Genomic DNA, 27,822 nt, shown 5'->3' with positions numbered 1-27,822 from the left:
AAGATCAGCTTGGGCAACAAAGCAAGATCCCATCTCTACAAAAATTTTAAAAAATTAGTCAGGCATGGTGAGGCATGCCTGTAGTCCCAGCTACTTGGGAGGCTGAGGCAGGAGGATGCCTTGAGCCCAGGAGTTCAAGGCTGCAGTGAGCCATGATTGCAACACTGCATTCCAGCCTGGGCAACAGAGTGAAATCCTGTCTCTAAAAAATACATATTTTTAAAATTAGCCTCGTGTGGTGGCATGCACATATAGTACCAGTTACTAGGAAGGCTAAGGTAGGACAATCACTTCAGCCTAGGAGGTCAAGGCTGCCATGAGCCATGATCTTGCTAGTACCTGATGTGTGCCAAGCACATTTTAATGAGAAAAATGTATGTGTCCTTAGTGAGAAGGAAGACAGGAAGCAAATAAGGAGTGTTAAGAGCCAGAAAGAAAATACAGCAGGGTGTACATAAATGGAACATCATGGGGAAGTGGTCAGGCCAGGTACTGCCCCCTCTGAGGAGGTGCTGATTGATGAGAGTCCTGTAGGGAAGTGAGCAGGGAGCTCTCCGAGGGCCTGCAGGAGTGTGTGAGCAGCAGGAGGGACCAGTACCCCTCCTCAGCCAAAGGAACAACTCAGAGTGACAGGAGCTGAGTGCGAGAAGGGGCCTGCAGTTGGTGCCTGGAGGTCATGGCGCAGATGTGTGTTTATTCTGAGCAGGATGGGAATCAACAGCAAGGACTCAGTAGATACATAGACGTTTCCAGAGTTTCTCTTCTGTTTTGTTTTCTTTTTTCTCTCCTGTACTTAAACAATATGAAAGCATTTCCTAAACTGTTCCACTGTGGTGTAGCCCAGAGTAAATCATTTAGTTTTACTTTAATTTTAGTCTGCTGAAATCCCAGGAAAGATGATACCGTCTCCAGTCAATATACCTATAAATTAGTACTAAATGTCAAGAAAGTGCTTTGAAATTTTGGAAAGTTATACAAACATCTGAAGTTACAATTATTACTGTAGTGATTTCTGTGCTTCAAATGCCTTGGTTTTTGGACTTCTGTGGAACATACCACTCCCCTCTGATATTCATGGGCTCAGCCCTGGGTATGTCAGCTGCTTAGACAGTCAAAACTTATGCGTACTTGGCTCCTCAAAGTCACATTTGGGATGATGGCCATTTGTCAAGTGCCTCACTGGCAGCTCAGTTTGGAGAAGAACACTATGTGTAGGCAAGATGTGCCTGTGTCAAATGTGGTTCATGTTAATGTAGCAAAAGTCAGTCTAGTAGATTTGACAAACTTCTAAGAAAATAAACATCATACGTCATCACCACTGAAGTTGTGGGTCAATCATGGAATGACTTAAACCGTATAAATTCCTTATCAGCAAAATACTTTGAAATAGTCCGTGCTTAGAAATGAGAGGTGAGGAGGGTGGGAGGAGGGAAAGGAGCAGAAAAGGTAACTATTGGGTACTTGGCCTAATACCTGGGTGATAAAATAATACGTACAACAAACCCCTGTGATACATGTTTACCTACATAATAAACATTCACATGTACCCCCAAACCTAAAAGTTTGTTTTTTGTTTTAAAAAAAAGACAAAGAAATGAGAGCTGAGACCTGAGGCCAGCATGGTGCCTCACGCCTGTAATCCCAGCTGAGGCAGACGGATCACTTAAGCTCAGGAGTTTAAGAGCAGCCTAGGCAACATGGAGAAACTGTCTCCACAAAAAATACCAAAAAAATAATAATAACCAGGTGTGATGGTGTGCATCCGTAGTCCCAGCTACTTGAGAGGCTGAGGTGGGAAGATCGCTTGAGCCTAGGAGGTTGAGACTGCAGTGATCTATGATCACCCCACTGCACTCTAGCCTGGCCGACAAAGTGAAACCCTATCTCAGAAAAAACAAAAAGGAGAAAGAAAAAGAAAGAAATGAGCGGTAAATGGTGCTGTTTAACTTGCCTGAATGCAGTTAATACTCAGCTGAGTGTATGGTTTTTTGTTTTTTGTTTTTAAGATTTATATCTACTCTTGGTCGTATCTGTTGGTAAGATTGTTCAGAAACACCGGAGAAATCTAGATTTTGGGAGAATTAAAAAATAAAGTTAACCTTCTGTCACGTTCAAATGTGAATAGTGTCTAAAAATTACTAAATTTTTCTTTCTTTTTTTTTTGAGATGGCGTCTTGGTCTGTCACCCTGTTACCCAGGCTGGAGTGCAGTGGCGTGACTTTGGCTTACAGCAGCCTCCACCTGTCAGGCTCGAGTGATTCTCCTGCCTTAGCCTCCTGAGTAGCTGGGATTACAGGCGTGTGCCATCATGCTTAGCTACGTTTTGTATTTTTAGTAGAGACGGGGTTTTGCCACGTGGTCCAGGCTGGTCTTGAACCCCAGGCCTCAGGTGATCCGCCTGCCTCAGCCTCCCAAAGTGCTGGGATTACAGGCATGAGCCACCACACCTGGTCAGCTTAAAAATTATTAAATTTTTCAAAGGCAGTCCTTCTCTACTTAAGAAACTGGAAACCTCTTATTATGCATAATCAACTTAAGCTTGGGAAGTTCTTCCTTATTTCTGGCCCATATCTTCTACAATTGGAGTGTATTTCTTTTCATCTGAGCTAATGGAAAACAGCTGCCCAACCTTGCCAGTAACAACCTTCATATACTTGAAGATGGTCATTAAGTCACCCTCTAGCTTTCCCTCTTCTGTACTAAGTAATGCCTCTAACTCATCTTCAGAGTTTCCATTTTCCACCCTTTTAATCATCTCTTCATCTCCCCAAGCTTTTCTGCATCCTTCTTTAAATGTGGTTTCCAAATTGGAACATAATATCGTAGCAAGAGTTGTTCTCACCATTAACTGGGTCGCTGCCTTTTCAGGTGGTCATATGCCATTGTCATTTATATGAGAAAGTCAGCAATTTTATCAACATCCAAAAAGATGAGATGTAGAACTAACAGTTATTTTTACAGTGAGCTAAGCCTGCTTCGTGGCTACAGATTCTGATTTTGGAGTCTGAGGCCTTTAGCAACCCAAACTTCAGCTGTTTTCTTTTTTTTTTTTTTTTTTTTTTTTTTTGAGATGGAATTTCACTCTTATTGCCCAGGCTGGAGTGCAGTGGCGAGATCTCAGCTCAGTGCAGCTTCCACCTCCCAAGTTCAAGTGATTCTCCTGCCTCAGCCTCCCAAGTAGCTGGGATTACAGGCACCCGACACCACGCCCAGCTAATTTTGTATTTTCAGTAGACAGGGTTTCTCCATGTTGGTCAGGCAGGTCTCGAACTCCCGACCTCAGGTGATCCACCCACCTCAGCCTTTCAAAGTGCTGGGATTACAGGCATGAGCCACCTTGTCCGGCTCTTCAGCTATTTTCTAAGAACAACTTGCAGGCCCACAAGCTCCTGCCTCCCCTTCTAGGTTTGGTGACAAGTTCTGAAGTACAGGAATCTTTCCAAGCACTGTTTCCTCTTAGGCAAAATTCTCTTGTACTTGACTTCTGGTTCCATTTCTAAATCAAAGGTACATGCATTGAACATGGAATCCCCTGGGGTCTCTCACTTCCTCCCCCAAAGCAGTTTGCTTTGGAACAGATAGAGATGGGACAAAGGGCATTGTTTTCTATGTCTAATCTCATTGAAATCATAGAAGGAGAAAGATCTTGAAAAATGGTCCAGAGAGCACAGGAAGATAAATAGAAATTGTTTAATGCCCATTATTTAGAAGGAGAGGTGGCAGTGTGTCATTGAAGTTGTCTTGATTATATGCCATCTCTGTTGTTTCAGGCTCACTGATGTGACTTGTCTCTAACTCCCTCCCCCTCTCTTTTCCCTGAAAATTTTAATTCCTCAGCTGGAGATGCACCTGGTACTAGGATTTTCAGAACCACAGCTCTTGATCGAAACAGAGACATAGGTCCAATTAAAGAGTTTCGTTGCTTATTTCTCCAGGCTTCTCGTGTTCGAGCACAGCCCAGCCCAGGCACTCAAACATTTCATTCCTTGGTCAGCTTCTGCAGGAAGCAGGGATCCTACTATCAGCCATTGTCCAGCATGTGACCTTGAACATGGGCAGGCAGGAGAGTGTTTTGACCAGTGTGAATATGTGGTGAGACTTCCTAAGTTAGCATGACTATCTAGATACCATAGGGTCTGTTTTATATGTGTGACCAAGAGATTTGCTGATAAGTTATATGAAATCCTTATCAAATTTTCTCTGTCTCCAGATATTGGGGTTCATTAAGCATTGCCTCACAGGTAGTAATTGTCATTGTACTTCTGAGAGAAGTAATGTAAATTTTGCATCACAACCAAAATTTGTTGAATCCGTGGATACCTGGGAGATCAATTTGGGGATGATTGATTACTGGGGTCATTTTGAATGAATAAATGAAATAGAGCTCAGCTACATTTCATAGTAAGATACAGCATTAAAAGTGCCAACTGTTGGTGCTTAGGTGTGTGTAGGTTCCAGAAAGGTGCATTTCCATGGACCATGCCCACTGTTCATTGGAAGCGAAGTGGATTTTTTTTTTATTCTCTTCTGAAAAATTACCAGGATATTTATGCACAGTTTAAAGACATTTAGTAGGACACCTAATTTTTTTTTCCATCTTTAATGAGATTCAGAATTCAAGTGGGATAAATAAAACTTTACTAAACTTACCAGCTTATATTTGAGGGCAAAAACCTGCAGATCTGTTGTCTTCTTGCAGCAAACTTGGAACAATGCTCAGATGTCTGTTTCTTCATTGCTGAAAATGTATTTTTGTACCACTGAGCAGGCCTTATGAACTGCATACCTGCCCTGCAGGGCACTGAACCTGCAGACAAGAGAGTGGAGCTGCGTATAACTTCTCCATTTTCTCTTTTTTTCCAGTCTAACAGGCAACCGGCTAAGTTGAACCTTCTCACCTGCCAAGTAAAACCTAATGCCGAAGACAAAAAATCTTTTGACCTGATATCACGTGAGTCCTTTTTCTCTCTCTCGGTTATTGTGGCTTCTGACACCTGCACATTTCCATTCTCCAGGTCAGCAGCTTTTCCAAGCAAGGCTCCTCAGAGTTGGCATTGGAACAGTTTCTTGTTATTCCTGCATGTGCTGCTCTAGGAAGATGCCCCAGGTCTCTTAATGTCCACTGAGCCCACCTGCAGTTGACAAGGCATAGCAGTGTCAGATCTGACCAGCAATAGAATAGAATCTAGGATTTGTACATTGAACTAGACCAATGCTTGACTGTGAGTACACAGGTTTATCCCCTTGGAGAGATGTTTCTTAGTATATTCCCATTTCTGTCTTAGATCTACTGAATTATAGTTGTTGGTATGAGGCACAGACATAGTTTAAAAAAAAAAAAGCCGCTAGGTGATTGTAATGTGCACCTGTGGTTAAGAAGCACGCATGTAGATTTGGGAATGCAGATGTGCCACTATATCTGTACAACGAATTTGCCCAGAGTTATATCCCTGCAAAATCTAGCTCTTAAAGGAAAAATCATTTCCTTGCTTCCAAGCAGAACTGCCTTCAACTTCCGTGAACTGATGGCACTGCACCCTGTCACTCTTCTACTTCATGGTTCAGAGTTTGCTTTTCTCTTGTGATGAGAGAGCATAATGAGCTACCCACCCCACAGCCTGTTATAGCCTGTGCCCTCACAGTGTGTAAAGAGTTGGGGGGAGCTCTTCCTTTAGGCCGGCTACCTGTGCTTGTACTGATTCCCATGGGTGTGCCTACTGACCCACACTGTAGCTGAGAGGACACTTTGTAAAGAGAGGATGACGGTGCCAGTGAAGTGACTCTCATGAATATCCTGAAATCCTGCAACACTAATCTTAAGTGTCTTTCCTTCTCTATCACAGCCCAGCAAGGCAGACCCACAGCCAAAGTGGATGATCTATGTATAGAAGCACAGAAATACTTTCTTGCCCTTTGAAACCCTTCTGATACAGTTGTGTGAATAGTCCTGACCCAAAAGATAGAATCAGTCATGAGGCTCTTTAGGGGTAGTCGAAACTGTATTCTGCAGCATCTGTATGAAGTTTAGATTCCCTGTGATTTTCATGACCAAGAGATTTCTTGAGTTATTGATGAGAAAGAAATACGAAAATTTGGAATTATTTTATGACTGCAGAAAGCCAAGAACCCCTAGTCATGAGAATCTATAGGTTATTAATAATAGTTGGCAGTTAAATAGAGCATCTATTACATGCCAGGTGCCTTATATACATTATTGCTAATCCTCATGAAAGCCCTATCAGTTTTCCATTTTACAGAAGAAAAAACTGAGACTCCAAGAGGTTCAGTGACCTACAGAAGGTCACACAGCAATAAAGCAGGGATTCAACCAAAGCTGTCAGGCACTGCCACCCATGGCATGTTCTTTTTTGTTTTGTTTTGTTTTGGGTGTTTGTTTGTTTGTTTGTTTGTTTTGAGACAGAGTCTCACTCTGTCACCCAGGCTGCAGTGCTATGGTTCATTGCTTCAGCCTCCCAGGTAGCTGGGACCACAGGTGCATGCCACCATATCTGGCTAATTTTTAATTTTTTTGTAGAGGCAGGATCTCTGTATGTTGTTGAGGCTGGTCGCGAACTCCTAGGCTTAAGCAATCCTCCTGCCTCACCCTCCCAAAGTGTTAGGGTTATAGCCATGTGCTGTAGTATTAAGCATGGTGTGTTCTTTGACATAGACATTGTCCCTCTCTCCAAGGGAGATGAAGGGTGTGCTTGCCTAGCCTAGAGTAGTCACACAGGAAGTCCTCAGGATATGTTAGTTTGACCTGAATATATTGAGAAAGAGCTTCCCTCGTGTACACCCAGCGCAAAGTATCCAAGTTAGGTGGCTCCTTCCCTTACATGGATAGCAGAGATTGAGCCTTTCTTCCTGCAACCTGATTCAGCCAGAGAGCAGCCCCAACATCTAGGGCATAGTATGTCTAGTGTTGGGGGTGTTGGGGCTACCCCATGGTTAAGTCTCAGAACAAATGGGGAACAGTAAATGAATCATTTCTGAAAAGGAGATTTAAAAAAAAAAAAAGAAAACACAGTAACAGTTAATTGAAAATGAAACAGAAAATACTGAATTAGCTGGCACTTTCCAGTTTGTCATGGAAATCCATTTGGATCAAATAGGACTTTCCCCTCTCCTCACTGTTTATTCAAAAGCAGTGCCAGATGTTTGCATGGTATTTGTGGTTATTTTATTGTATTCTTGTTGCACTTAAGAATAATAATCTTGACAGAATGAATCATGTAGCTGTTTTATTGCTGTGTGACCTTGTGTAAGTCACTGAACCTCTTGGAGCCTCAGTTTTTTTGTCTGTAAAATGAGAAACAGATAGAGCTTTTTTGAAGATGAGCAATAATATACACAAGGCACCTGATACATAATGGTATAAAACTAAAATAATATTAAAATTCTACTTTTACTGGTTTTCTTCCCAGGAACTTAAATCTGTGTTGTACCTGAAAGTACCCTGCTTTCTAAGGTTTCACTTATTTTTCTTTTTTTTTATTTTAGATAATAGAACATATCACTTTCAGGCGGAAGATGAGCAGGATTATGTAGCGTAAGTAGTTTTGAAATAAAGGTGCAACGCCTTGGATTGAAAAAGCACCTCTCTGTTTACAATATACATTAACATTTTCTTTTCATCTGTGAGAACCTCGCCTGGTGGCTCCATGCTTCTTTCTCGCCTGTGGGCTGTCACATGTTGCTCTTCTCTCTGTCTGTGGTTCTCCCACTTGTCTACTCAATAAGCTCTGGTACCTCCTGCAAGATTCTGCTCAAGCCTCACCCTCTCTGGGGTTATAGCTCGCTACTCTCTGCCTGCGGCCTCTTCATAACCTTCTGTGATCCTGTGGTGCATGTCTGCAGCCCTCTAGAGACCAAGAGCTTTTTGAGGGCAAGGACCGTGCCTTATGCATCTTTTAATCACATCCCCTGCCCTCAAGAGGGGCCTTTGCTCAGTTTTTGGTGGCCAAACATAACAGCCAGCCTACCTGGACACTTGACCGTTATTGTAAGAGGAGCAGGAGAGCCAGGCCCTAAAGGAAGGAAACTGGCATGTGCCTTTCACTGGGGTGAACAGAGTCAATAAAAGGGAGCTTGATACAGTGGAAAGAACCAGGTTGGTATCATATACTCCTGGGTTGGAGTTTTGCACTCACCTGACCAGGTATGCAACCTTAGATAGTCCGTAGCCCCTTTTTTAAAACATTAGCCCTGGTCCTGAGCTGTCTTTATTCCCTCTTCTTTCCTGTAGCCTGCCTAGACTGAAAAGCAGTGTGTGACTATTACAAATCTCAGCTGCTCGGGGGAGGGACGTTTTTGTTAAGGTGGGCAGTTATTGTTCACTTTTTTTTTTTATTTCTAATGAGTACTTGGGGTAATTTGGACCAAGTTTTATAAACTATCAAACTTCCTGTCCCATCAGTGGCACAGAATACATGCTATGTTCCTCTCTTATTTCTGGAGAGCCACAGAATTCTGCTCATACCCTTTTTGCCTTACACTCACCTCTTTTCTCTCTCCCACTCGCTTACTTGTTTTGTTATTGCTTACACACACACAGTCTTCTCTGGGGAATTTTACTCTTTTCCCATTTCAAAGGAGAAATGATAAAGGATCAGAAAGAGAAGAGAGCATGGGTAGAAAAGATACAGAGTTGGGAGGAACAGGGTGGGGAAAGAAAACAGAGAAGGTAGAAAGACAAAGCAAAAGGAGGAGAAAGGTCTAATTAGCTATTCATTATTTGAATATTTAATGAATGCCAGCTGTATTCCAAGACTATGCAAAGCCTTGAGAATACAGCATTAAATTAGTTGGAGCCCCTGCCCTGAAGGAACTGCATCTCTACTGCAGGAGGCTGTCAGTATGACATGGTGCAGGTGCTAAGTGTAAGGACAGAGGAGGCCATGTGCTGGAGGAATAGACTCGGGGCACACACCCTCATGGCTTCCTGGGGTTGTTGCTCAGAGATGACTTCCAAGAAGAAGGTAAGCCTGAGCTGGCTCATGAACGTAGGGGAAGGTTGTAAATACTCTATGCTCCAGGCAGGAGGCTCTGATGGCACAGAAACAGGAGGATGGAATAGGAAGGAAGTGATTGATGACTTGGTGTTATGGGTATAGAGTTGGTAGACTGAAAGGTGACTAGAAGTCAATGAGGAAGAAGTCAGAGGCTTGGCCCTCCACCCACAGATTCAGAGAGGTACTATTTATAGTAAAAATGGGTAATAGTTATTGAGATGTTACGTACTAAATGCACTTCATGTCTTATTAATCCTCACAACCCCAGAAAGTAGGGACTTTTGTCCCTAGTTTGCAAATGAGGAAACAGAGGCACAATGTGCCCATGGTAACAGTCCTATTAAGCTAGGGTTTGAACCCAGACAGAATTCCACAGTCACCTTGGAATATTGTTTCTCCTTCTCCGATTTCATTCTCTCCTCCTCATTTCCCTTTCTCAAAACCCTAAGTGAAACACAGGTGAGTAATTTGGGTGAGGCAGGGAACACAACCACTTTCTGTTTGTTCCCTTATGACTCAAACTCAGGCCTTCAATATTTTATTTACTGTTAGGACTTACAGGTAATTCAGTCCCAGTTTTGTTAAGAGATTGGTTTCCTGCCCATGATACTTAACATTTTTCAGTAAAAGTATTATGTGGCCCATCCTGAAGTTGTGCATTTTGCACTTTGCAGTTTTGTTTTGTTTTTGAGACAAGGTCTCACTCTGTCACACATGCTGGAGTGCAGTGGCGTGATTATAGCTCACTTGCAGCCTCAGTCCTCAGTCTCCCAGGCTCAGGTGATCCTCCTGTCTCAGCCTTGCAAGTAGCTAGTGCTACAAGCATGCATCACCACGCCCAGCTAATTTTCGTTTCTTTTTTTTTTTCAGTAGCCATGAGATCTTGCTGTTGTTACCCAGGCTGGCCTCAAACTCCTGAGCTCAAGCCATCCTCCCACTTCAACCCCACAAAGTGCTGGGATTACAGGCATGAGCTACAGTGACCAGCCTGCATTCTCTCTGGGTGCTGGTGGTGAGAGGGGAACTTTGTTTTGAGTGCTGTAGGAGGTAATGGCAGTCCGCAAAGAAAGCACATGCCCCAGAGAGAAGCCTTAGTTCTTCACTTACCTCCAGGTTACATAGAGGCAGTTTCACTGCATCATTGAGTTTATTTTTCATATGAAAGTGTTCGATGAAATTGAATGAAAAAATTTCTTCTCACTGAGGAAAGTTCACAAAGAGCAGATGCATGTTAGACTCATTTGGCTGCTTGTCCCGGCTCTGCAGGCTAGTGGCTTTTTTTTTTTTTTTTTTCCAGAGTCTCACTCTGTCGCCCAGGCTGGAGTGCAGTGGCGCGATCTCGGCCTACTGCAACCTATGCCTCCCGGGTTCAAGCAATTCTGCCGCCTCAACCTTGCGAGTACCTGGAACTACAGGCACGTGCCACCACGCCTGGCTAATTTTTTTGTATTTTTAGTAGAGATGGGGTTTCACCTTGGTAGCCAGGATGGTCTCGATCTCCTGACCTCGTGATTTGCCCACCTCGGCCTCCCAAAGTGCTGGGCTTACAGGCGTGAGCGTGGCTTTTTTTTTTTAAAACAAGATCTGTGTTGCCCAGGCTGGACTTGAACTCCTAGGCTAGAGCGATCTTCCCGCTTCAGCCTCCCCAGTAGCTGGGACTACATGCATGCACTATGGTGGTTAGTGGCTTTTTAACCTTAGGCAGATCATCTGGCTTCAGTCTTCTCATCAGTAGGTTGGGATTATGTACCTCGATTGCAGGATTTTGAGAGGATAAGATATGTAAAGCCCTTAGCACAGTGCCAAGTTATTTTTTATCTTATAAAACTCAAAGTGACTTTTAAAGTATTAAAATACAATTATGCATTCTTTATGCTTTTGAGTATGCTTGTTACTTGAAAATAATTTAAAAGTTAAAAAATGTCACAAATGATCACCGTGAGTCTTGGTCCTTTTGAAATTTAGCCATTTCATTCCACCAAATTTGAATTATTTTCTCTAGAAAATTATCCTTTAAATATACTTTTTCTGATTATCATGACAAACTTCTTTATTTATTTGTCATGAGCTCCTGAGTAAAGAGGCAAATGGAAGGAACTCGGAAAAAGTGAGTCAACAAAAGTGTTTTATTATCCCCATCTGGTCTGACACAATCCAGCCTAGGACCTTCGGCAAGTCATATAACTTCAGTTTCCTCATCTATAAAGTATTATAAACCCTAACTTAGAGGCTGTTAGGAGATTCTACAGGTTGAGTGTCCCTTATTTGAAATGCTTGGGACCACAACTGTTTTGGATTTCAAATTTGGGGTGTTTAATCTATATGTTAAAAATTGTAAGTATTTGGTACATAGTAGATACTGGCCAGTATTAGCCAAATGCTAGAATGCCTGAGGAAAGCAAAATAGAGGCTTTGCAGTCAAGTGAAAAATCCAGTAACATCAGTGCTGCTGATAAAATGCAGTAATCGGTCCTGTTGAACCCAGGTTCTTGATTTGTTTTTAACAAAACAATTTCTAGTTTCTAACTTCAGACTAACTGATATAAAAAAAATACTGTTTTAATCTTCTAAAAGGTACAAAATCCCCCCATTCCTTCTGCATATGAATTCCTAGACTGTTGGTTTTGAAATGTTCAGTTTTCTGTGTCACAGTAGAGGTTAAGCTGTGTATGTGCGTTTCTCCCAACATACTGAAAGTGAGCGCCACCTAGAGTCAAAGGTGTGACTTGCATTGTTCACATACTCCAAAAACATAATTTGGTGTTTAATTCTTATGCTGTCACTATTGCTTATTCAGTCTTTTGTATAGTGTTTTGTTTCATATCTATTTCATTCAACGATATACAAAAAATCGACTCAGTTCTGAACCTCTGTATTGTCTGTTGAGAATAAAGATTAGCTGTCTATATAGTAAATAAAAAAATTAAAACCAAACACCGCATGTTCTCACTCATAGGTGGGAATTGAACAATAAGAACACATGGACACAGGAGGGGGAACATCACGCTCTGGGGACTGTTGTGGGGTGGGGGGAGGGGGGAGGGACAGCATTAGGAGATATACCTAATGCTAAATGACGAGTTAATGGGTGCAGCACACCAACATGGCACATGGATACATATGTAACTAACCTGCACATTGTGCACATGTACCCTAAAACTTAAAGTATAATAATAATAATAAAATAAAAATAATAAAAAAATTAAAAAATTAACACTGGTTTGGAAATGTTTTTTATTTTCTTTTTAAAAAATAAATTTGGCTTTTTTCTCATTCATGAAAGTAGTACAAGTTCATTATAGTTTTGAAAAATTATAGAAAGGCACAAAGTCAAGCAATTCCTCTATCAGTTGTTTATATAGAAAATCACTTAAGAGACAACCACTGTTGACATACTGGTGAAATTCCTTTTAGCCTTTAATACATACATATATTTAAATTTGGGATTATATCATTATATTAGCCCGTTCTCACACTGCTATAAAGAAATACCCTAGACTGGGTAATTTTTAAAGGAAAGAAGTTTAATTGACTCACAGTTCCACATGGCTGGGGAGGCCTCAGGAGACTTACAATTATGGTGGAAGGGCAGCAAACATGTCTTCTTCACATGGCAGCAAGAGAGAGAAGTGTGTGGAGCAAAGAGGGAAGAGCCAGTTATAAAACCATCAGGTCTCAACTCACTCACTATCATGAGAACAGCATGGGGGAAACCGCCACCTTGATCCAATCACCTCCCACACGGGTCTCTCCCCAGACACGTGGGGATTATGGGGATTACGATTCAAGATGAGATTTGGATGAGGACACAAATCCAAACAATATCAATCATATAATAGGTTTTTTTGTTGTTGATTTCACAAAACACTATATTATGAGCATTTATCCAGTGTCACCCAAAAATTATTTGAAAATGTACACTTTAATGCCTGCTTAACTGTTCTACTTTATGGTTATTTCATGCCTTATTAATCAACTCCCTGTTGTTGGATTTTTAGGTTATTTTAGTAGCAAAGGGTTATTTTGGGACATATGGTAGTCATACTGTGTATAAGTAAATAATCTGCAGTCTTCATTTAATATTATAAATGTCATCATGTTTCCATGTGAATATGCCTTTTTCATAAGTATAAATTTTTATGGCTGCCAACGAAATATCCCTTCATTTTCACTGTTAAGTGTCCCCACTGACATGGACTTGCAGAAAATACATACCTTTTGCTAAACTCCTTTTCCTGGCACCTCTCCATTTCTCATCATTTCTTTCTCATCCTTGCATTGGATGGGTCCCTCACTGAGTCCTCTCCATTCCAACATTCGCTTTATTCAATATGCCCACACGGAAATGCAGTCTCCTTGTATATTCGTTCAAGTCCTCAGTTATATTGATTTTTTACTTTTCTCATCTGCTCCTCTCCTCTGTCTCATTTTCCCCTGTGTGTCACTTTCCATTCTTTCACTCTCACCTTCCTTCAAGTTTGATTTCTTTGTTTTTCCTCACTTTATTGTTATTTGGAAGGGGGCTTCTCTTTTGGAATTACTTGACAAAAGTAGATTTTTTTTGCAGTGGCAAAAAAAAAAAAAAAAAAAGGCCATGCTCTTATAAAGGCTTTTTTCCTCTTATGTTTTTACCAACAGATGGATATCAGTATTGACAAATAGCAAAGAAGAGGCCCTAACCATGGCCTTCCGTGGAGAGCAGAGTGCGGGAGAGAACAGCCTGGAAGACCTGACAAAAGCCATTATTGAGGATGTCCAGCGGCTCCCAGGGAATGACATTTGCTGCGATTGTGGCTCATCAGGTTTTTGTCCCCATATTTAAACGAGCTTTTACAACATCCTTTCTCTTCCTGTAGAATATAAAATGATCTAGTTATTGAAAAACCTTAACCCCTATGGACACACTCACATACACACACAAAACACGTATTCCCGACGTGATTTTTCCTACCACTGAGCTGCTTTTACCTATGCTGTTTTCTCTACCTGGAAAGCCCCCTCTTGCTCTCCTAGATGTCACTGCCAAAATACTACCTTTCCTATAAGATCCAGGTATATAAGCACCGTGGACATTATGGAGAGAGTAGGGGGCATGGAGTCCACATTTTGTATCACTGTCCACCACTCCCAGCCTGGACAGTCTCACACTGAGTCCCTTTAGTATTCTGATTTGTAGTTTCCTTATCCTAAAAAATGGGTCAGTAAACCTCTTGCTATGGCACGGTGGCTCACACCTGTGATCCCAGCACTTTGGGAGGCTGAGGCGGGCGGATCACTTGAGGTCAGGAGTTCAAGACCAGCGTGGCCAACGTGGTGAAACCCCATCTCTATTAAAAATGCAAAAACTAGCTGGGCAAGGTGGCTGGCACCTGTAATCCCAGCTACTTGGGAGGATAAGGCAGAAGAATCATTTGAACCCGGGAGGCAGAGGTTGCAGTGAGCCAAGATTGCACCATTGCACTCTAGCCTGGGCGACAGAGCGAAACTGTCTCAAAAAAAAAAGAAAAAAGAAATGGTGCATGTGAAATCAACTGAAATGTGGTACCTGATTTTCCTTCCTTCCTACTCAGCCACACCTTCCCTAACCTCTATATTATATTGAAGTTGCCTTCTCCCAAACTTTTATTTTCAAATAGCACTATATTGCCAGTGTATTGGCAACAGCTAACATTGAGTGTTCCCACTGTACTGAGAATCATGCTAGGTGTTTTGCTTATCTCAGTGAATCCTTGCAGAACCCCTGTGAGCAAGATCCCAATATTCTCATTTTACAGATGAGGAAACGGGGACTCAGAGAGGTTGAATGACTTGCATAAGGTCACACAGCTAGTAGGAATCAGAACAAGGATGCAAACCTGGTATTCTTAAGCACTATGATATAATTTTTTTACTGTTTTACTTGTGAAACTGGATTTTCTACACAAGAAGCCATAAGCACCTCAGAGAGAAGTCTCAGATTTTCTGCCATTATTGTGTACATGTATGATAGTGACACACACAGTGTCAGGAAATGGCAAGCAGGTAGTAAAATCTCAGGCATTGACCAGTCAGGAAGAAGCTTGACCCAGAGAGAGAAACCTGAAGATTTGGCTAACATGGGAGTAATAGTTCCCATTTTCTAGGGCCATTGGAGGTTGTAGAAAAAAGGCCTTAGGTCACTGAAAGAAACATTTGGTGTTCAGTATTTACAGCCGTCTTATTACTAAGAAGTGCTCATGGGGAGGCCATGACCAAGAACTGTTGAGGTTAATGTTAGTTGCAACTTGGAGGTTAATGATGGCTGTAGAATCCACTCCCCTGTGAGCATTACTTAATAGACCTTCAATCCATCACTGTCAGAGGTGATAGTGGCAGTGAGGGAACATCTCTCACAGGCCTAGAGGTGTTGCATAGGATCTCTTAAGAAAAGCCTTTCTCACTTTTTCACAAGGATAAAGTGCTTAATTTTGTTTTCAATTCAGTATCAAAGGGAAACTTTTATGGTAGCCCCTAGGCTAAACCTCAGGAGTCCATTTCTTCCATTTAAGTCTTTCCTTCATAGTTCTTAACAATTTGTACTACTATTGTTTTAGCTTCCTCTGTAGTTGGCACACTAAAATTAGATGTCTTTTTTGTTTCATTGTCTTCAAAATTCTTTCCACAGAACCCACCTGGCTTTCAACTAACTTGGGTATTTTGACCTGTATAGAATGTTCTGGCATCCATAGGGAAATGGGGGTTCATATTTCTCGCATTCAGTCTTTGGAACTAGACAAATTAGGAACTTCTGAACTCTTGGTAAGTAGTGACCTGTACTTGGGAAGAATGATATTATTATCATGAGTAACTTTAATATATTGTTTTGGATTTTTTTTGTATGTCTGCTGAGTACAAGGAATTATAATTCCTGAATTTTGTGAGTTTGCATAGATGTTTAAAATGTAACTTTTGTGATGTGTAATGTTGACTTTCTATTTCCTGTTTGAAGAAAGGATGAATCATACATGTCTATAAGTAGCTCAGTGAAATTGGCTCTTTTCTTTTGGGATGGTCTTGTTCAAAACTACATTTTTCTTTATGAATTAGTTTTCATATAACTTGCGGAAATAGCAGTTAAACTCAAATGTTCACATTACCTCATGGCTTCTGTTGTAAATAATGACTAAAGAGTTTATCTCAATTTTATTTTTATTATTTCTAAGTTTGTAAAAGTACACATGAATTACGAGTGGCTTAACTGTTGTCATAAAACCAGCTACTCTCGAACCCATAACTTCTTTAGGTAGTAAGGGAAGAAATTGTGTGAAGTTGTGGTGCTTAGCTTCTTAATCCAAAAAAGGGGTTATGTACACTTAAACTTGTTTTCCTTTAACCTCTGCCCTTCCCATCATGAGTCACCCAGATTTGGAGTTGTCATCAGGTCCAAATTGCTCCCCGAGATATACCAAAATACAGAAGGGGAGCCTACTTGGCATTCCCCAAGTAGGATGCCTACTGGACAAATGCCCTGTTTTGCATAATTTTAACACCTGGTGCACTGTGAGAGAGTCTTTGTACTAAGAGTGAAATTTTTAAAATAAAGTATGACTTCTCAGACAGGAAACTCACCCTTGAGCAGAACCTGAATGAACCTGGGCTCAAAAAAAAAGCTGAAAGTCTAGCTTATCATTAGCCTTAACCAAAAAGGGCAGTTAGTGATCCAACCAGCAGTCCTGGCCATCTGAGCATTCACTAAGCAATCGTGATCTGTCTTGTGTTCTATGCACAATACAAGACATTCCTTCTAATTTAGAAAGTAGGAAGTTACCATGCTGATACTCGGCTCCCTGGTTCACTTCAGGATTATAAAGACACAGACCTAATACCTGTAACACATTCTTCTTTAGTGCAGAAATGATGTCCCTCATCTCCTTGACCTGTATTAATGAAACCCAGTTTGACAACAAGAAAGAGGAAAGTCCAAATCCTAAACGTTTGCCATGCAATAAACCCAAGATTTTTTTCCCTCAAAGACGTGGTTGCATGTATGTTTTTTAAACTTTGCATCCCAAAATTACATAAAATGATTAGAGGCCCTTCAGAACAAATTTTCTTAGAATGCTCTTGAACCCAGAAGCAAAATGCTTCCTGGGTCCTCTGCTGCCTGCAACATCTTAATCTGTACCCAAATATAAAGTAATCCTATGTCCTTTTCTGTCCTGGGAGTAAATTTGTTCAATATAAAAAGGAAACGTGATGGTGGTTGAAAAGCTATTGCTGTTCATTAAAAGTTTAACCTAGACTCACATATGGAGCCTGCTCTCTGTAATCTCAAATAGTTTGTATGTATGTAGGACCAGATTCTGTTCTAGCATGTATCACATATTTGTAGACATGATTGATTTCCTTGTCAGTGGCCCCACTAGACTATGAGACCTATGGAAAAGGAACATAGTTTACCCATCTCTGCATTTCCAGCACTTAGTTTGGTGCTTGGCACATAGTAGATGCTCAGTAAATATTTGTTGACCAGATGGACGGTGGTTTGTATTCTAAGTCAAATGAGGGAAAATACATATTCATAAATCTCAAAAGCAAATAATAGGAGACTTTTAACTAGTAGCAAAGAGTTTGCTATATTGTGGTTTCTTTGTTTGTTTTTTCTGTTACAGCTGGCCAAGAATGTAGGAAACAATAGTTTTAATGATATTATGGAAGCAAATTTACCCAGCCCCTCACCAAAACCCACCCCTTCAAGTGATATGTAAGTATTTCTGATATATTGAACTTTTTGTAACCATTCTATAATTGTTTTTCTACCCTCCCAAAAAACTTCTTAGTTTTTTTTTTTTTTTTGGCTGGGCGCAGTGGCTCACGCCTGTAATCCTAGCACTTTGGGGAGCCGAGGCAAACGGATCACGAGGTCAGGAGATCAAGACCATCCTGGCTAACACGGTGAAACCTGTCTCTATTAAAAATTTAAAAAAAATTAGCCGGGCGTGGTGGCAGGCACTTGTAGTCCCAGCTACTTGGGAGGCTGAGGCAGGAGAATGGCATGAACCCAGGAGGCGGAGCTTGCAGTGAGCCGAGATCGCACCCGTGCACTCCAGCCTGGGCAACAGTGCGAGACTCCATCTAAAAAAAAAAAAAAAAGTCTTTAGTTTTTTACAGTGTTTGTTTGTTTGTTTGTTTTCCAGAGCAAACCCCGTTGTCAGGGGAAAGCAGAACAAAGAAAAGTATTTGGAAATGTATTTCCAGGATGCACAGATTCTTTTCACCCTCATCTTCCCCTAGGTAGTTGCAGCTGAGCACCTGCTCTGTAAAGCACAGATTGTCATTGGGGCAGTTCTCTCAAAAACATGGCATATTGTGATGAGTAAGAGACATTCAGAGACAATGGGAGATTCCTGTTAGCCTGGCAAAAATCCAAATGCTTAAAAACCCACTCAGCAAGACTGTGGGGAAACTGACATTCTGTCTCATAATATTGCCAGTGGGAGTACAAAATGGTACACTATGAAAAACAAATTAACCATATTTACCAAAATTATAAATGTACTTACCTTTGACTCGGCAGTCCCACTCCTGGGAATTTATTCCTATTCTGTAATACAAAAAGATCAGGAACAAAACAAGTATCCATCTATAGACATCTGATGAAATACTCTATGGTAGCGCCACACAACAGAACACTATGCAGATGAAAAAAAAAAAGCACAAATTACACTGAAAAGGCTTTTCAAAAGTTAATTTGATCGTAAAACTACCATGAACAAATAAGACCTAAGTTTTACTTTACCAGCTTGATAACAGCAAGTGCTCAAGCACATACACAGTGCAGTCTTGCCCACACCAGCATTTTTTAAATGTTTGCATGACCCAAACCTTGAAGGCACGGCTGCCAGATGACTGTCATAGCAACATGGATTTTTATGTCCTGTTTCTCATGTGGGAAGCAGCATCAGCGCCACCTGGTCAGCTTTGTGCCTCATCTAGTCATTTGGCCTCTGTAAGACTTTCGCCTTCAAAATGTCTGATTCTCCAGTATCTCTAATGTAGTGGTTAAGGTCATAGATTTTGAAGCCAGACTGCTGGAATTCATATCATAGCTCTACCACTTCCTAAACTATGTGAACTTGGACAAGTGACTTTTATTGTCTGTGCCTTAGTTTCCTCATCCAAAACATATGTCTACCTCATAGGGTTGTGGTGACAATTAAGGGGCTTGAATAAAAAGTGCTTGGAGCAGTATTTGGTCTATAGTTAGTGCTGTATAAGTATCTTATTATTATTATTGGTCTATAGTAAGTGCTGTATAAGTATTTACTACTACTACTATTATTACTTCCTTATTTGGCCAGTGACCCAGAGGCATAAAGTGAACCTCTTGTAACATGCAGTTTGATCACTCATTTAGTTGTTGATCAAATCCTTATGAGGCAGCTTCCCTACTTCAGGCATTCTTATAGGTGCTGAAGATACAGTAGCAAACAAGACAGAGTTTCTGTCCTGCTTACATTCTGAGGAGACGAAAACACAGGGAATTAAAAAGTCAGTAATACAATTACACATTGTATTAGGTGTTATGAAGAAATTACAACAAGAGGAGGTGTTGAAGTGTGTGGGGAATGGGGAGGGGGTATTTTTTTCAACTTGAAGATGGGGAAAGTGCAGAATTGAGGGGCATGAAGGCCCCCTCCCCGGGGGAAGCAGCCAGGCAGCTGGAACAGTCATTGTGGGTGCCCCAAGGGGCAGTAAGGCATATTTGAGCTATGTCATGAAGGAAGATGTGGCGGGAGAGAACTGAGCAAGAGGGAGATGCAGGGGAATGCTGGGCAAGATGGAGATGGAGCCAGATCATGTAGGTCATGGACTGCCTGGGGATTTGATTGTAAATGTGACTGAGAGGTTTTAAACAGGAGTGGCATGATCTGAGTTATTTTCTAAATTGATCATATGTTCTTTTTTTTTTTTTTTTGGAGATGGAATTTCACTCTCATTGCCTAGGCTGGAGTGCAGTGATGCAATCTTGGCTCACTGCAACCTCCACCTCCCAGGTTCAAGCGATTCTCCTGTCGCAGCCTCCTGAGTAGCTGGGATTACAGGCATGCGCCACTATGCCCGACTAGTTTTTTGTATTTTTAGTAGAGAAGGAGTTTCTCCATGTTGATCAGGCTGGTCTCAAACTCCCGACCTCAGGTGATTCGCCCACCTCGGCCTCCCAATGTACTGGGATTACAGGCATGAGCCACTGCACCCAGCCTCTTAAACTGATCATATGATATTGGTTCTCAACCAAGGGTGACTTTGCCCCCAGAGGATACTTGGCAATGTCTGGAGATATTCAGTTGTCATGACTTGGACAGGTGCTACTGGCACCCAGTGGGTAGATGTCAGGGATGGTGCTAAACATCCTACAATGCACAGGACAGCTGTCAAGAGAAAAGAATTTACCCAGCCCCAAATGTCAGTAGGGCTGAGGTTGAGAAACCCCGCTGTAGCTGATGTGTGAAGGACAGACTTGCAGGGAGTGTGGTGGGGCCTGGGTGCCTATGGAAACAGACAGAGAAGCTGTTAAAATAGATCCACTGAGCGCTGAAGGCAAACTGGACAAAGGTGGTAGCAATGAAGATAATGAAATGTGGTTGACTTCCCAATATATTTTGAAGGGAGAGCCAACAGGATTTGCTAATCAGTTTTAATATGAGATGTTTAAGACTGTCAAGATGACACCCAAGGTTTTACATCTAGGTAAATAGATAGTAGCATTAACAAAAACGGAGCAGATAAAGAGAGGACTGGGTTTAAGGGGACAGAGGAGAAAAGTTGTCTTTATCAGCATAGGACTAGAATTCTAGTGTCCAGATTTCCAGACAAATCTATTTTCCACTCTCCCTATTACTCCAGTGTCAGAAAACGTTAAATTGCCAGGGGACCATGGGCTGAGTGCCCATAAAAAGTTGAAGGCATTGTGTCTAGTAAGAGGCCAGATACTTCCTATGGCCACAGAATTAGAGACCTAAGGGTAGAGGTGATTTTCAAGGTGATCATGTGATACCTGAGCACCCTCTGCATCATTTCTTCCAAATAATTGTGTGGCATGTGCGTGATATTTCCAGTGATAGGAAGCCACCTGCAGACATTCCTGAAACGCAGATGAATGCATGGAAACAGTAATCTAAGATCTACCTCCCGGCAACTTTGCATCTTTAAGCCTAGTTCTGGCCTCCCGGATAATAATGGGAAGGAAGCTTTCAAATGAACCCCTAACATGTGCATCCCTCTTTGTTCTTTACCCGTAATCTTGCTTCCTTGGAAGGCAGCTATGATTACTAATATTTTACAGGTAAGGAAACTGAGATTCAGTGAGAACTTGATTTACCCAGGGTCACATAATTAGCACGTGGTCTCAGACTTGAATCGAGCCATTTAATTTTTAAGTCTGCTGCTCCATCCATCAACACAGTAGCTGCCTTTCACTCTTTATATAAGACACATGCAGCAGAGGCCTCAGAAGCCAGGCTTGTGCCGTTCTTTTGGTTACTGGAAGTCCTCTAATTCATCAGGCTCTTGCCATCCTTAAAAGGACTTTGACCTAAGCATAAAGGATACCCATGAGCATAAGATTTTGGTTACTTAGTAGAATCAGTTGGTCTTTTCTCAGCTGCACAGGGTTGAGAAAAGACCAGAGGCTGTGTGCCATCATCAACCAGCTCAACTGTTTTTACGGCCAACCCAGAATGAAAGAAAAAGTTACCAGCACAATGTTAAACTGTGTTGCCTGACTGTGGGGTGTTGGAAACAGTAGCAGCTTCCACAGGTGGAATGCATATTTTTCAGCAAGAAAGTTTATGTCCTTTGTGTTAGAGCCCTCTCAGAAGGAAGAAAACACTTCTTAGGCACTGTACATCCTTTAATTCAAAATATACCAATGTCTTATCCCCATTTTCAGATTTAAAAAAAAAAACTGAAGCTCATGACAATTAAGCAGTTTCCTGTGGTCACACAGCTGGGATGCTGTAGAACTAAGATTTAATCCAAAGTTCATTTACTGTCTTTATTAATTAGCTCATGTAACTGGGAAATTCAAGGGGTGGATTCAGGTACAGCTGGATCCAGGCTGTCAGACAGCATCACATGGACCCTAGCCTAGCTCTCTTTCCCTGACTCTTACCTCTCCTTTCCTCTGAGCTGACTTCCATTTTAGTCTTTTCCCAGAGGTGGCCAAGGCGACCATTGGGCCACTTAGGTCATATACTTACCTCTGTGGCTGGGAGGTGAGCTCAGTCCCACTAGAAACACTTGAACTGAAGTAAAGAAGGTGATTCCTCAAGAGAAGGAAAAAGTACCACACCCTTTCAGACTTTGGGCATGTTATCCATACGGTCTCCTGCTCCCATGCTGAACCTGTGCGGGAAAGACAGCTCATCTTCACCCCTTTGGAGCTCAGTGCCTGGCCTGGGGGAGTTGCTTCAGTGACAGCCTTTCTGAGCCTTAGTTTCCTCACCTATAAAATAGAGTTATGGCCAGGTACAGTGGCTCACACCTGTAATCCCAACACTTTGGGAGGCCAAGGGAGGAGAATTGCTTGAGCTCAGGAGTTCAAGACCAGCCTGGGCAACATAGCAAGACCCCATCCTTTTAAAAATTTTACAAAATAAAATAAAAAATAGGGAGTTATATCAGACGACTAAAATCTTTTCCGTAAAGCTCTGAAAACTTCTAACTGGTCTTTCAGAATGTGTTTAACTTCTTAAATTTTTTAATTTCTTCATATGCTTATATATCAGAGTTTGAAGTATTTATAAATAGTTGATTTCTCATGCCGTTGGTCAAGGTGAAAAAGAAATCTGTGATTTATGTGCCCGTTTACTTTGTAACTATATCTATTACTTGTATATATTAGTAAACATATATTATTTTCTTTATTCTGTCTCTGTTGGAGTAATTTGGTCTAAAACCTGGTTTATTTGAATGGTGAAAAGAAGCGTATCTTAATTAAAATAACTTCTCAAAGAGAAACGTTTGTCAGAAAAATGTAAACCTTTCTTAGCACTTGGAAAATAAAAATTCTTTATTCTGTTTTAGGACTGTACGAAAAGAATATATCACTGCAAAGTATGTAGATCATAGGTTTTCAAGGAAGACCTGTTCAACTTCATCAGCTAAACTAAATGAATTGCTTGAGGCCATCAAATCCAGGGATTTACTTGCACTAATTCAAGTCTATGCAGAGGGGGTAGAGCTAATGGAACCACTGCTGGAACCTGGGCAGGTAAGGCCTCACTAAAATCATAGGATAAAAAGTAATGCGGAAAATCAGTTTAAAAGGTGACTTATTTTAACATTATACCATATAATGAGATTCTTATACATTGGGTGGCCATGTCTAAATCAAGAGAATATGAGAGTGAAAAGGTGTGCTCCTTACTTGGGGGCAACTGATATATATGAAGCCTCCCTTGGCAGAGCATATTATCAACTTACTTAATACTTTTCCTTCCCTTTTTAGGAGCTTGGGGAGACAGCCCTTCACCTTGCCGTCCGAACTGCAGACCAGACATCTCTCCATTTGGTTGACTTTCTTGTACAAAACTGGTATCATTTTTGTTTTCTCTATTGAATTGCCTGAATATTCCTTATAAATTAACACAAACCAGTCCTATCAGTGACCTAGATCGGGAATTGGCAAGCTTTTTCTGTATCACACTAGATATAAAAATTATTTTTGGCTTTGCAGGCGTGAAGTCTCTCTGTCAGAGCTATTCACTTCTGCCATGGTAGTGTGAAAGCAGCCAAAGACAATGTGTAAACAAGCAAGTGTGGCTGTATTCCAATAAAACTTTATTATTTTATTTATAAAAACAGACAGTGAACCAGATATGGCCTACAGGCTGTAGTTTGCCATCTCTTGGCCTTTATAAATGTAAAATTATGTCTGTATCCAAAAATCTGCTGCACAGATTAGACACATTTCCTAACCGTTAGGAGAGGTTAAAAGAAGATTTAACAGCACAGGTCAACCAGATTTGTGAGTTTTCATTGTTCCTAAATTTAATATAAGATAGCAATGTGTGTGGCTGGATCAATAGCTCATTCAAGTTTGGGATATACTGATGGAAGTATAAGAGTGAACATAGGAAGTTTGGACTTGCTGGATTCTTTATCTGTTCTGTAAGCAACAGATGATGAGGAGGAACTAGAGCTCATCTAAAGAAGAAGAGCAAAATAGTGAGGGGATTTGAACCCATACAGGAAAAATGGTACATAGACAGAAGCCAAATTGTGTAAAAGTCCACGTTTCTTCCTCAGAGACAATATAGCATAGTGGCTCAAAGCATTGGCTCCAGAGATAGATTACCTGTGTTCAAATATCCCTGCCTCACCATCCCTATCTTGAAAATCTTGAAAGCAAGCACTTCAGCCTCTCTGCGCTTCAGGGTTTTTTATCTGTAAAAGAGGTTATTATTAGTACTTACCCCATCAGATAGTTGTAAAGATTCAGTGAACTAATACATGTAAACGTTAAGAAACAGTGTCTGTCCCATAGGACCTGGCACTCTAAATAAATGCTGCCTGTTATCACTGTATTGCTTATAAATCTAGGTTAGAAACATCATAATTTTCTCTATTTTAATAATTAGGTCTCAAATTTGACTCAGTTGTCAGCACAAAAATAAGTGGCTAATCTATAGTTTTAAGTTATAAAGTAAGTCATTTTTTTTCTAATAATCATCTAATTTTTCAGTGGGAACCTGGATAAGCAGACGGCCCTGGGAAATACAGTTCTACACTACTGTAGTTTGTACAGTAAACCTGAGTGTTTGAAGCTTTTGCTCAGGAGCAAGCCCACTGTGGATATAGGTAAGGGTGTGTCCCAGTGTCTTCATGACTGTAGTAAGCGTGTGTTGCATGGTACATTGTAATTTGATTATTGTTCCTTGCCTTCTTAAGGTGTTCCCTAGATAATTATACAAATTAATTTTTTCCCTATTTCAGTTAACCAGGCTGGAGAAACTGCCCTAGACATAGCAAAGAGACTAAAAGCTACCCAGTGTGAAGATCTGGTAAGCAAAAATGGACGTAGGAGATTTATTAGACATTGGCTGCCTTAAAAGTGTCATTCTGAGAAGCTAGAATTGAATATTAAAAATGCAGATTCATTTTTTTTTAACACTGGCTAAAGAAAATCAGATGAGCAATGTGCTACATTAGAAAAAGTGGTAAAATGATAAATTTGTCATCCACATGTTTTTGGAATGCAGTTAAAGGAGGTGAAAGGCATTACACAAGTATTATTACCAGATCGACTTGTGGATTGAGGTCATGCTTTTTATTTCCCAGACCATTAGACTTTCTCTGCAGCTTAACAGTAAAGAATTATTTGAGAAGCTGCACCAAAAATTGGGCAAGTAAAGCTCAGAGCGTAGTGGTCTTCAAAATGTTAACACACTGTTCTCCCAGCCCCTCGCCTTCCTGTGCACACGCACCGTTTTTGACCCCACTAGTTCTTGCTTAGCAAGTCAGGGCCTTCACATTAGTGTGATTCTCTTGAGTTTCCGCTAAGTGCCAGGTTCCAGGCCCACCAGTTGGGCCTTTTTATTCTTAAAAGAATCCTTCGAGACAGTTATCCCTGCTCCCATTTTATGAATGAGAAAATGGGGCCACAGATTGGACTGGGACCTTAAAAGCCTACCTCTTAAACTTCAAAGACTCGTTTTGCCTTTCAGCCAGGAATTTGCAAGTTTGAGGCCCATTTAATAAGAAGAAAGCTTTTAATTTTGGAGACAAGTCATCAAAATAAAGAAGGCTCTGCCTGCAATTGTTTGCATTTCTTCTTGAGCCTGTCACATAGCAATGCAGCTTGTCTAATCAGAGTGTTGCCTATAGTACACCTACAGATGATTCATTGAAAACTAGGAATAAGGTGGGATTTGCTCAGTGTTTGTATAATATTGGGATGTTTCAGCATTTAAATTAAAATGGTGCATATTTGCTGTTCCTTCCAGCTTTGCCAGGCTAAATCTGGAAAGTTCAATCCACACGTCCACGTAGAATATGAGTGGAATCTTCGACAGGAGGAGATAGATGAGAGCGATGATGATCTGGATGACAAAGTGAGTGTAAATTATGTCCTCGAATTCCTCAACAACTACCCCAGCTTTTCTACTCTGTATAGACAAGATCCATTTTTGGTGAGATTGATTGATTGTGGTTTTATGATCCGATATATCAGGGCCATTTATGTTGTTCAGTCCTTATTGGGCACCATTTAACAGCTATATTAAGGTTCTCTAGAGAAACAGAGCCAACAGGATAGGGAGAGATACAGAGAAATTTTTTTTAAGGAATTGGCTCACGTGATTGAAGGGGCTGTCAAGTTCAAAATGCACAGTGCAGGCCCGCAGGGTGGAAATCCCAGCAGGAGTTAATGTTGCAGTCTTCAGGCTAAAGACAGTCTGGAGGCAGCATTCCTTCCCCTTTAGGGGACCTCAGTCTTTTTAAGGCCTTTCTTTGGCTGATTAGGTGAGGCACACCCACATCATGAAGGGTAGTTTCCTTGACTCGAAATCTACTCATTTAAATGGTAATTGCATCTAAAAAATTCCTTTACAGCAACATCCAGACTAGTGTTTGACCAAACACCAGGACACTGTAGCCTGTTGACACATAAAATTAACCATGAAGCTGGGCATGGTGGCTCATGCCTATAATCCCAGCACTTTGGGAGGCCAAGGCAGAACTATCGCTTGAGACCAGGAATTCGAGACCAACCTAAACAAAATGGTGAGACCCTGTCTCTACAAAGTAAATGGATCAGTCAGTAAAACGTGGTGGTGCTACTTGACGAGCTGAAGCAGGAGGATTGCTTGAGCCCAGGAGTTTGAGGCTGCAGTGAGCTACGATCATACTACTGCACTCTGGCCTGAATGACAGAGCAAGACCCTATATCTTAAAAAAAAAAAAAAAAAAAAGTAAATAAAATTAACCTTCAAAACAAGTAATTAGTAAGTAAATAACAGTTGTTATTTATTGAACATAATCATGCACCGTATAATAACGTTTCAGTCCACAACACACTGCATACTCAATGGGGATCCATGTAAGATTAAAATGGAGCTGAAAAATAGCCATCACCTAGTGATGCCATAGATGTCATAATACCGTAGTGCAGCACATTCCTCAGATGGTTGTGGGGATGCTGATATAAACCAACCTATTGCACTGAGTTGTATAAAAATGTACAATAATGTCCTAGCCCTTCACTCACACCCAGAACAGCTTCCAGTCCTTCAAGCTCCATTTATAGAAAGTGTCCTACATAGATGTACCATTTTTTAATCTTATATAACATATTTTTATTTTACCTCTTCTATGTTTAGATACACAAGTCATTACCATTGTGTTACAGTTGTTAACAATGTTTAGCATAGTAACATGCTGTATAGGTTTGTAGCCTGGGAGCAATAGGCTATACCATATAGCCTAGGTGTGTAGTAGGCTCTCCCATCTAGGTTTGTGTAAGTATACTCTGATGTTCACACAAGAACGAAATCACCTGACACATTTCTCAGAATGTATGCCCGTCATTAAGGAATGATGTTCATTAAATATGGATTAGACAGATTTAAGCACTTATGTTATCCCAGGTCATCTTTATTGAAAGTCCACAACCGAGTGCTGTGGCTCACACCTGTAATCCCAGCACTTTGGGAGGGTGAGACAGGTGGATTGCTTGAGCCCAGAAGCATGAGACCAGCCTGGGCAACATGGTGAAACCCTCTCTCTACAAAAAATACAAAAATTAGCTGGCCGTGGTGGTGAGCACCTGTGGTCCCAGCTGCTCGGGAGG

At 41.1% G+C, this 27,822-nt stretch overlaps 1 protein-coding gene across 6 annotated transcripts in view; it reads left to right on the top strand.

The window, feature by feature from the left end:
- ASAP1 (ArfGAP with SH3 domain, ankyrin repeat and PH domain 1) overlaps window positions 1-27,822 on the top strand; it is a 387,159-nt gene that overhangs the window by 298,727 nt on the left and 60,610 nt on the right. For all 6 annotated transcript variants that reach the window (XM_030795523.1, XM_030795519.1, XM_030795522.1 and 3 more), the window contains 10 exons: window positions 4,864-4,951; window positions 7,501-7,549; window positions 13,650-13,813; window positions 15,655-15,788; window positions 17,642-17,733; window positions 23,058-23,244; window positions 23,482-23,567; window positions 24,718-24,833; window positions 24,969-25,036; window positions 25,979-26,086. In XM_030795523.1, coding sequence (XP_030651383.1) covers window positions 4,864-4,951; window positions 7,501-7,549; window positions 13,650-13,813; window positions 15,655-15,788; window positions 17,642-17,733; window positions 23,058-23,244; window positions 23,482-23,567; window positions 24,718-24,833; window positions 24,969-25,036; window positions 25,979-26,086 — 1,092 coding nt within the window. The remainder of the gene's footprint in view (window positions 1-4,863; window positions 4,952-7,500; window positions 7,550-13,649; window positions 13,814-15,654; window positions 15,789-17,641; window positions 17,734-23,057; window positions 23,245-23,481; window positions 23,568-24,717; window positions 24,834-24,968; window positions 25,037-25,978; window positions 26,087-27,822) is intronic.

This window comes from Nomascus leucogenys, chromosome 16 (genome assembly GCF_006542625.1).
Source record: "Nomascus leucogenys isolate Asia chromosome 16, Asia_NLE_v1, whole genome shotgun sequence".
In the NCBI taxonomy this organism is placed as follows: Eukaryota; Metazoa; Chordata; class Mammalia; order Primates; family Hylobatidae; genus Nomascus; species Nomascus leucogenys.
This window is presented reverse-complemented; position numbering and strand designations above follow the sequence as displayed.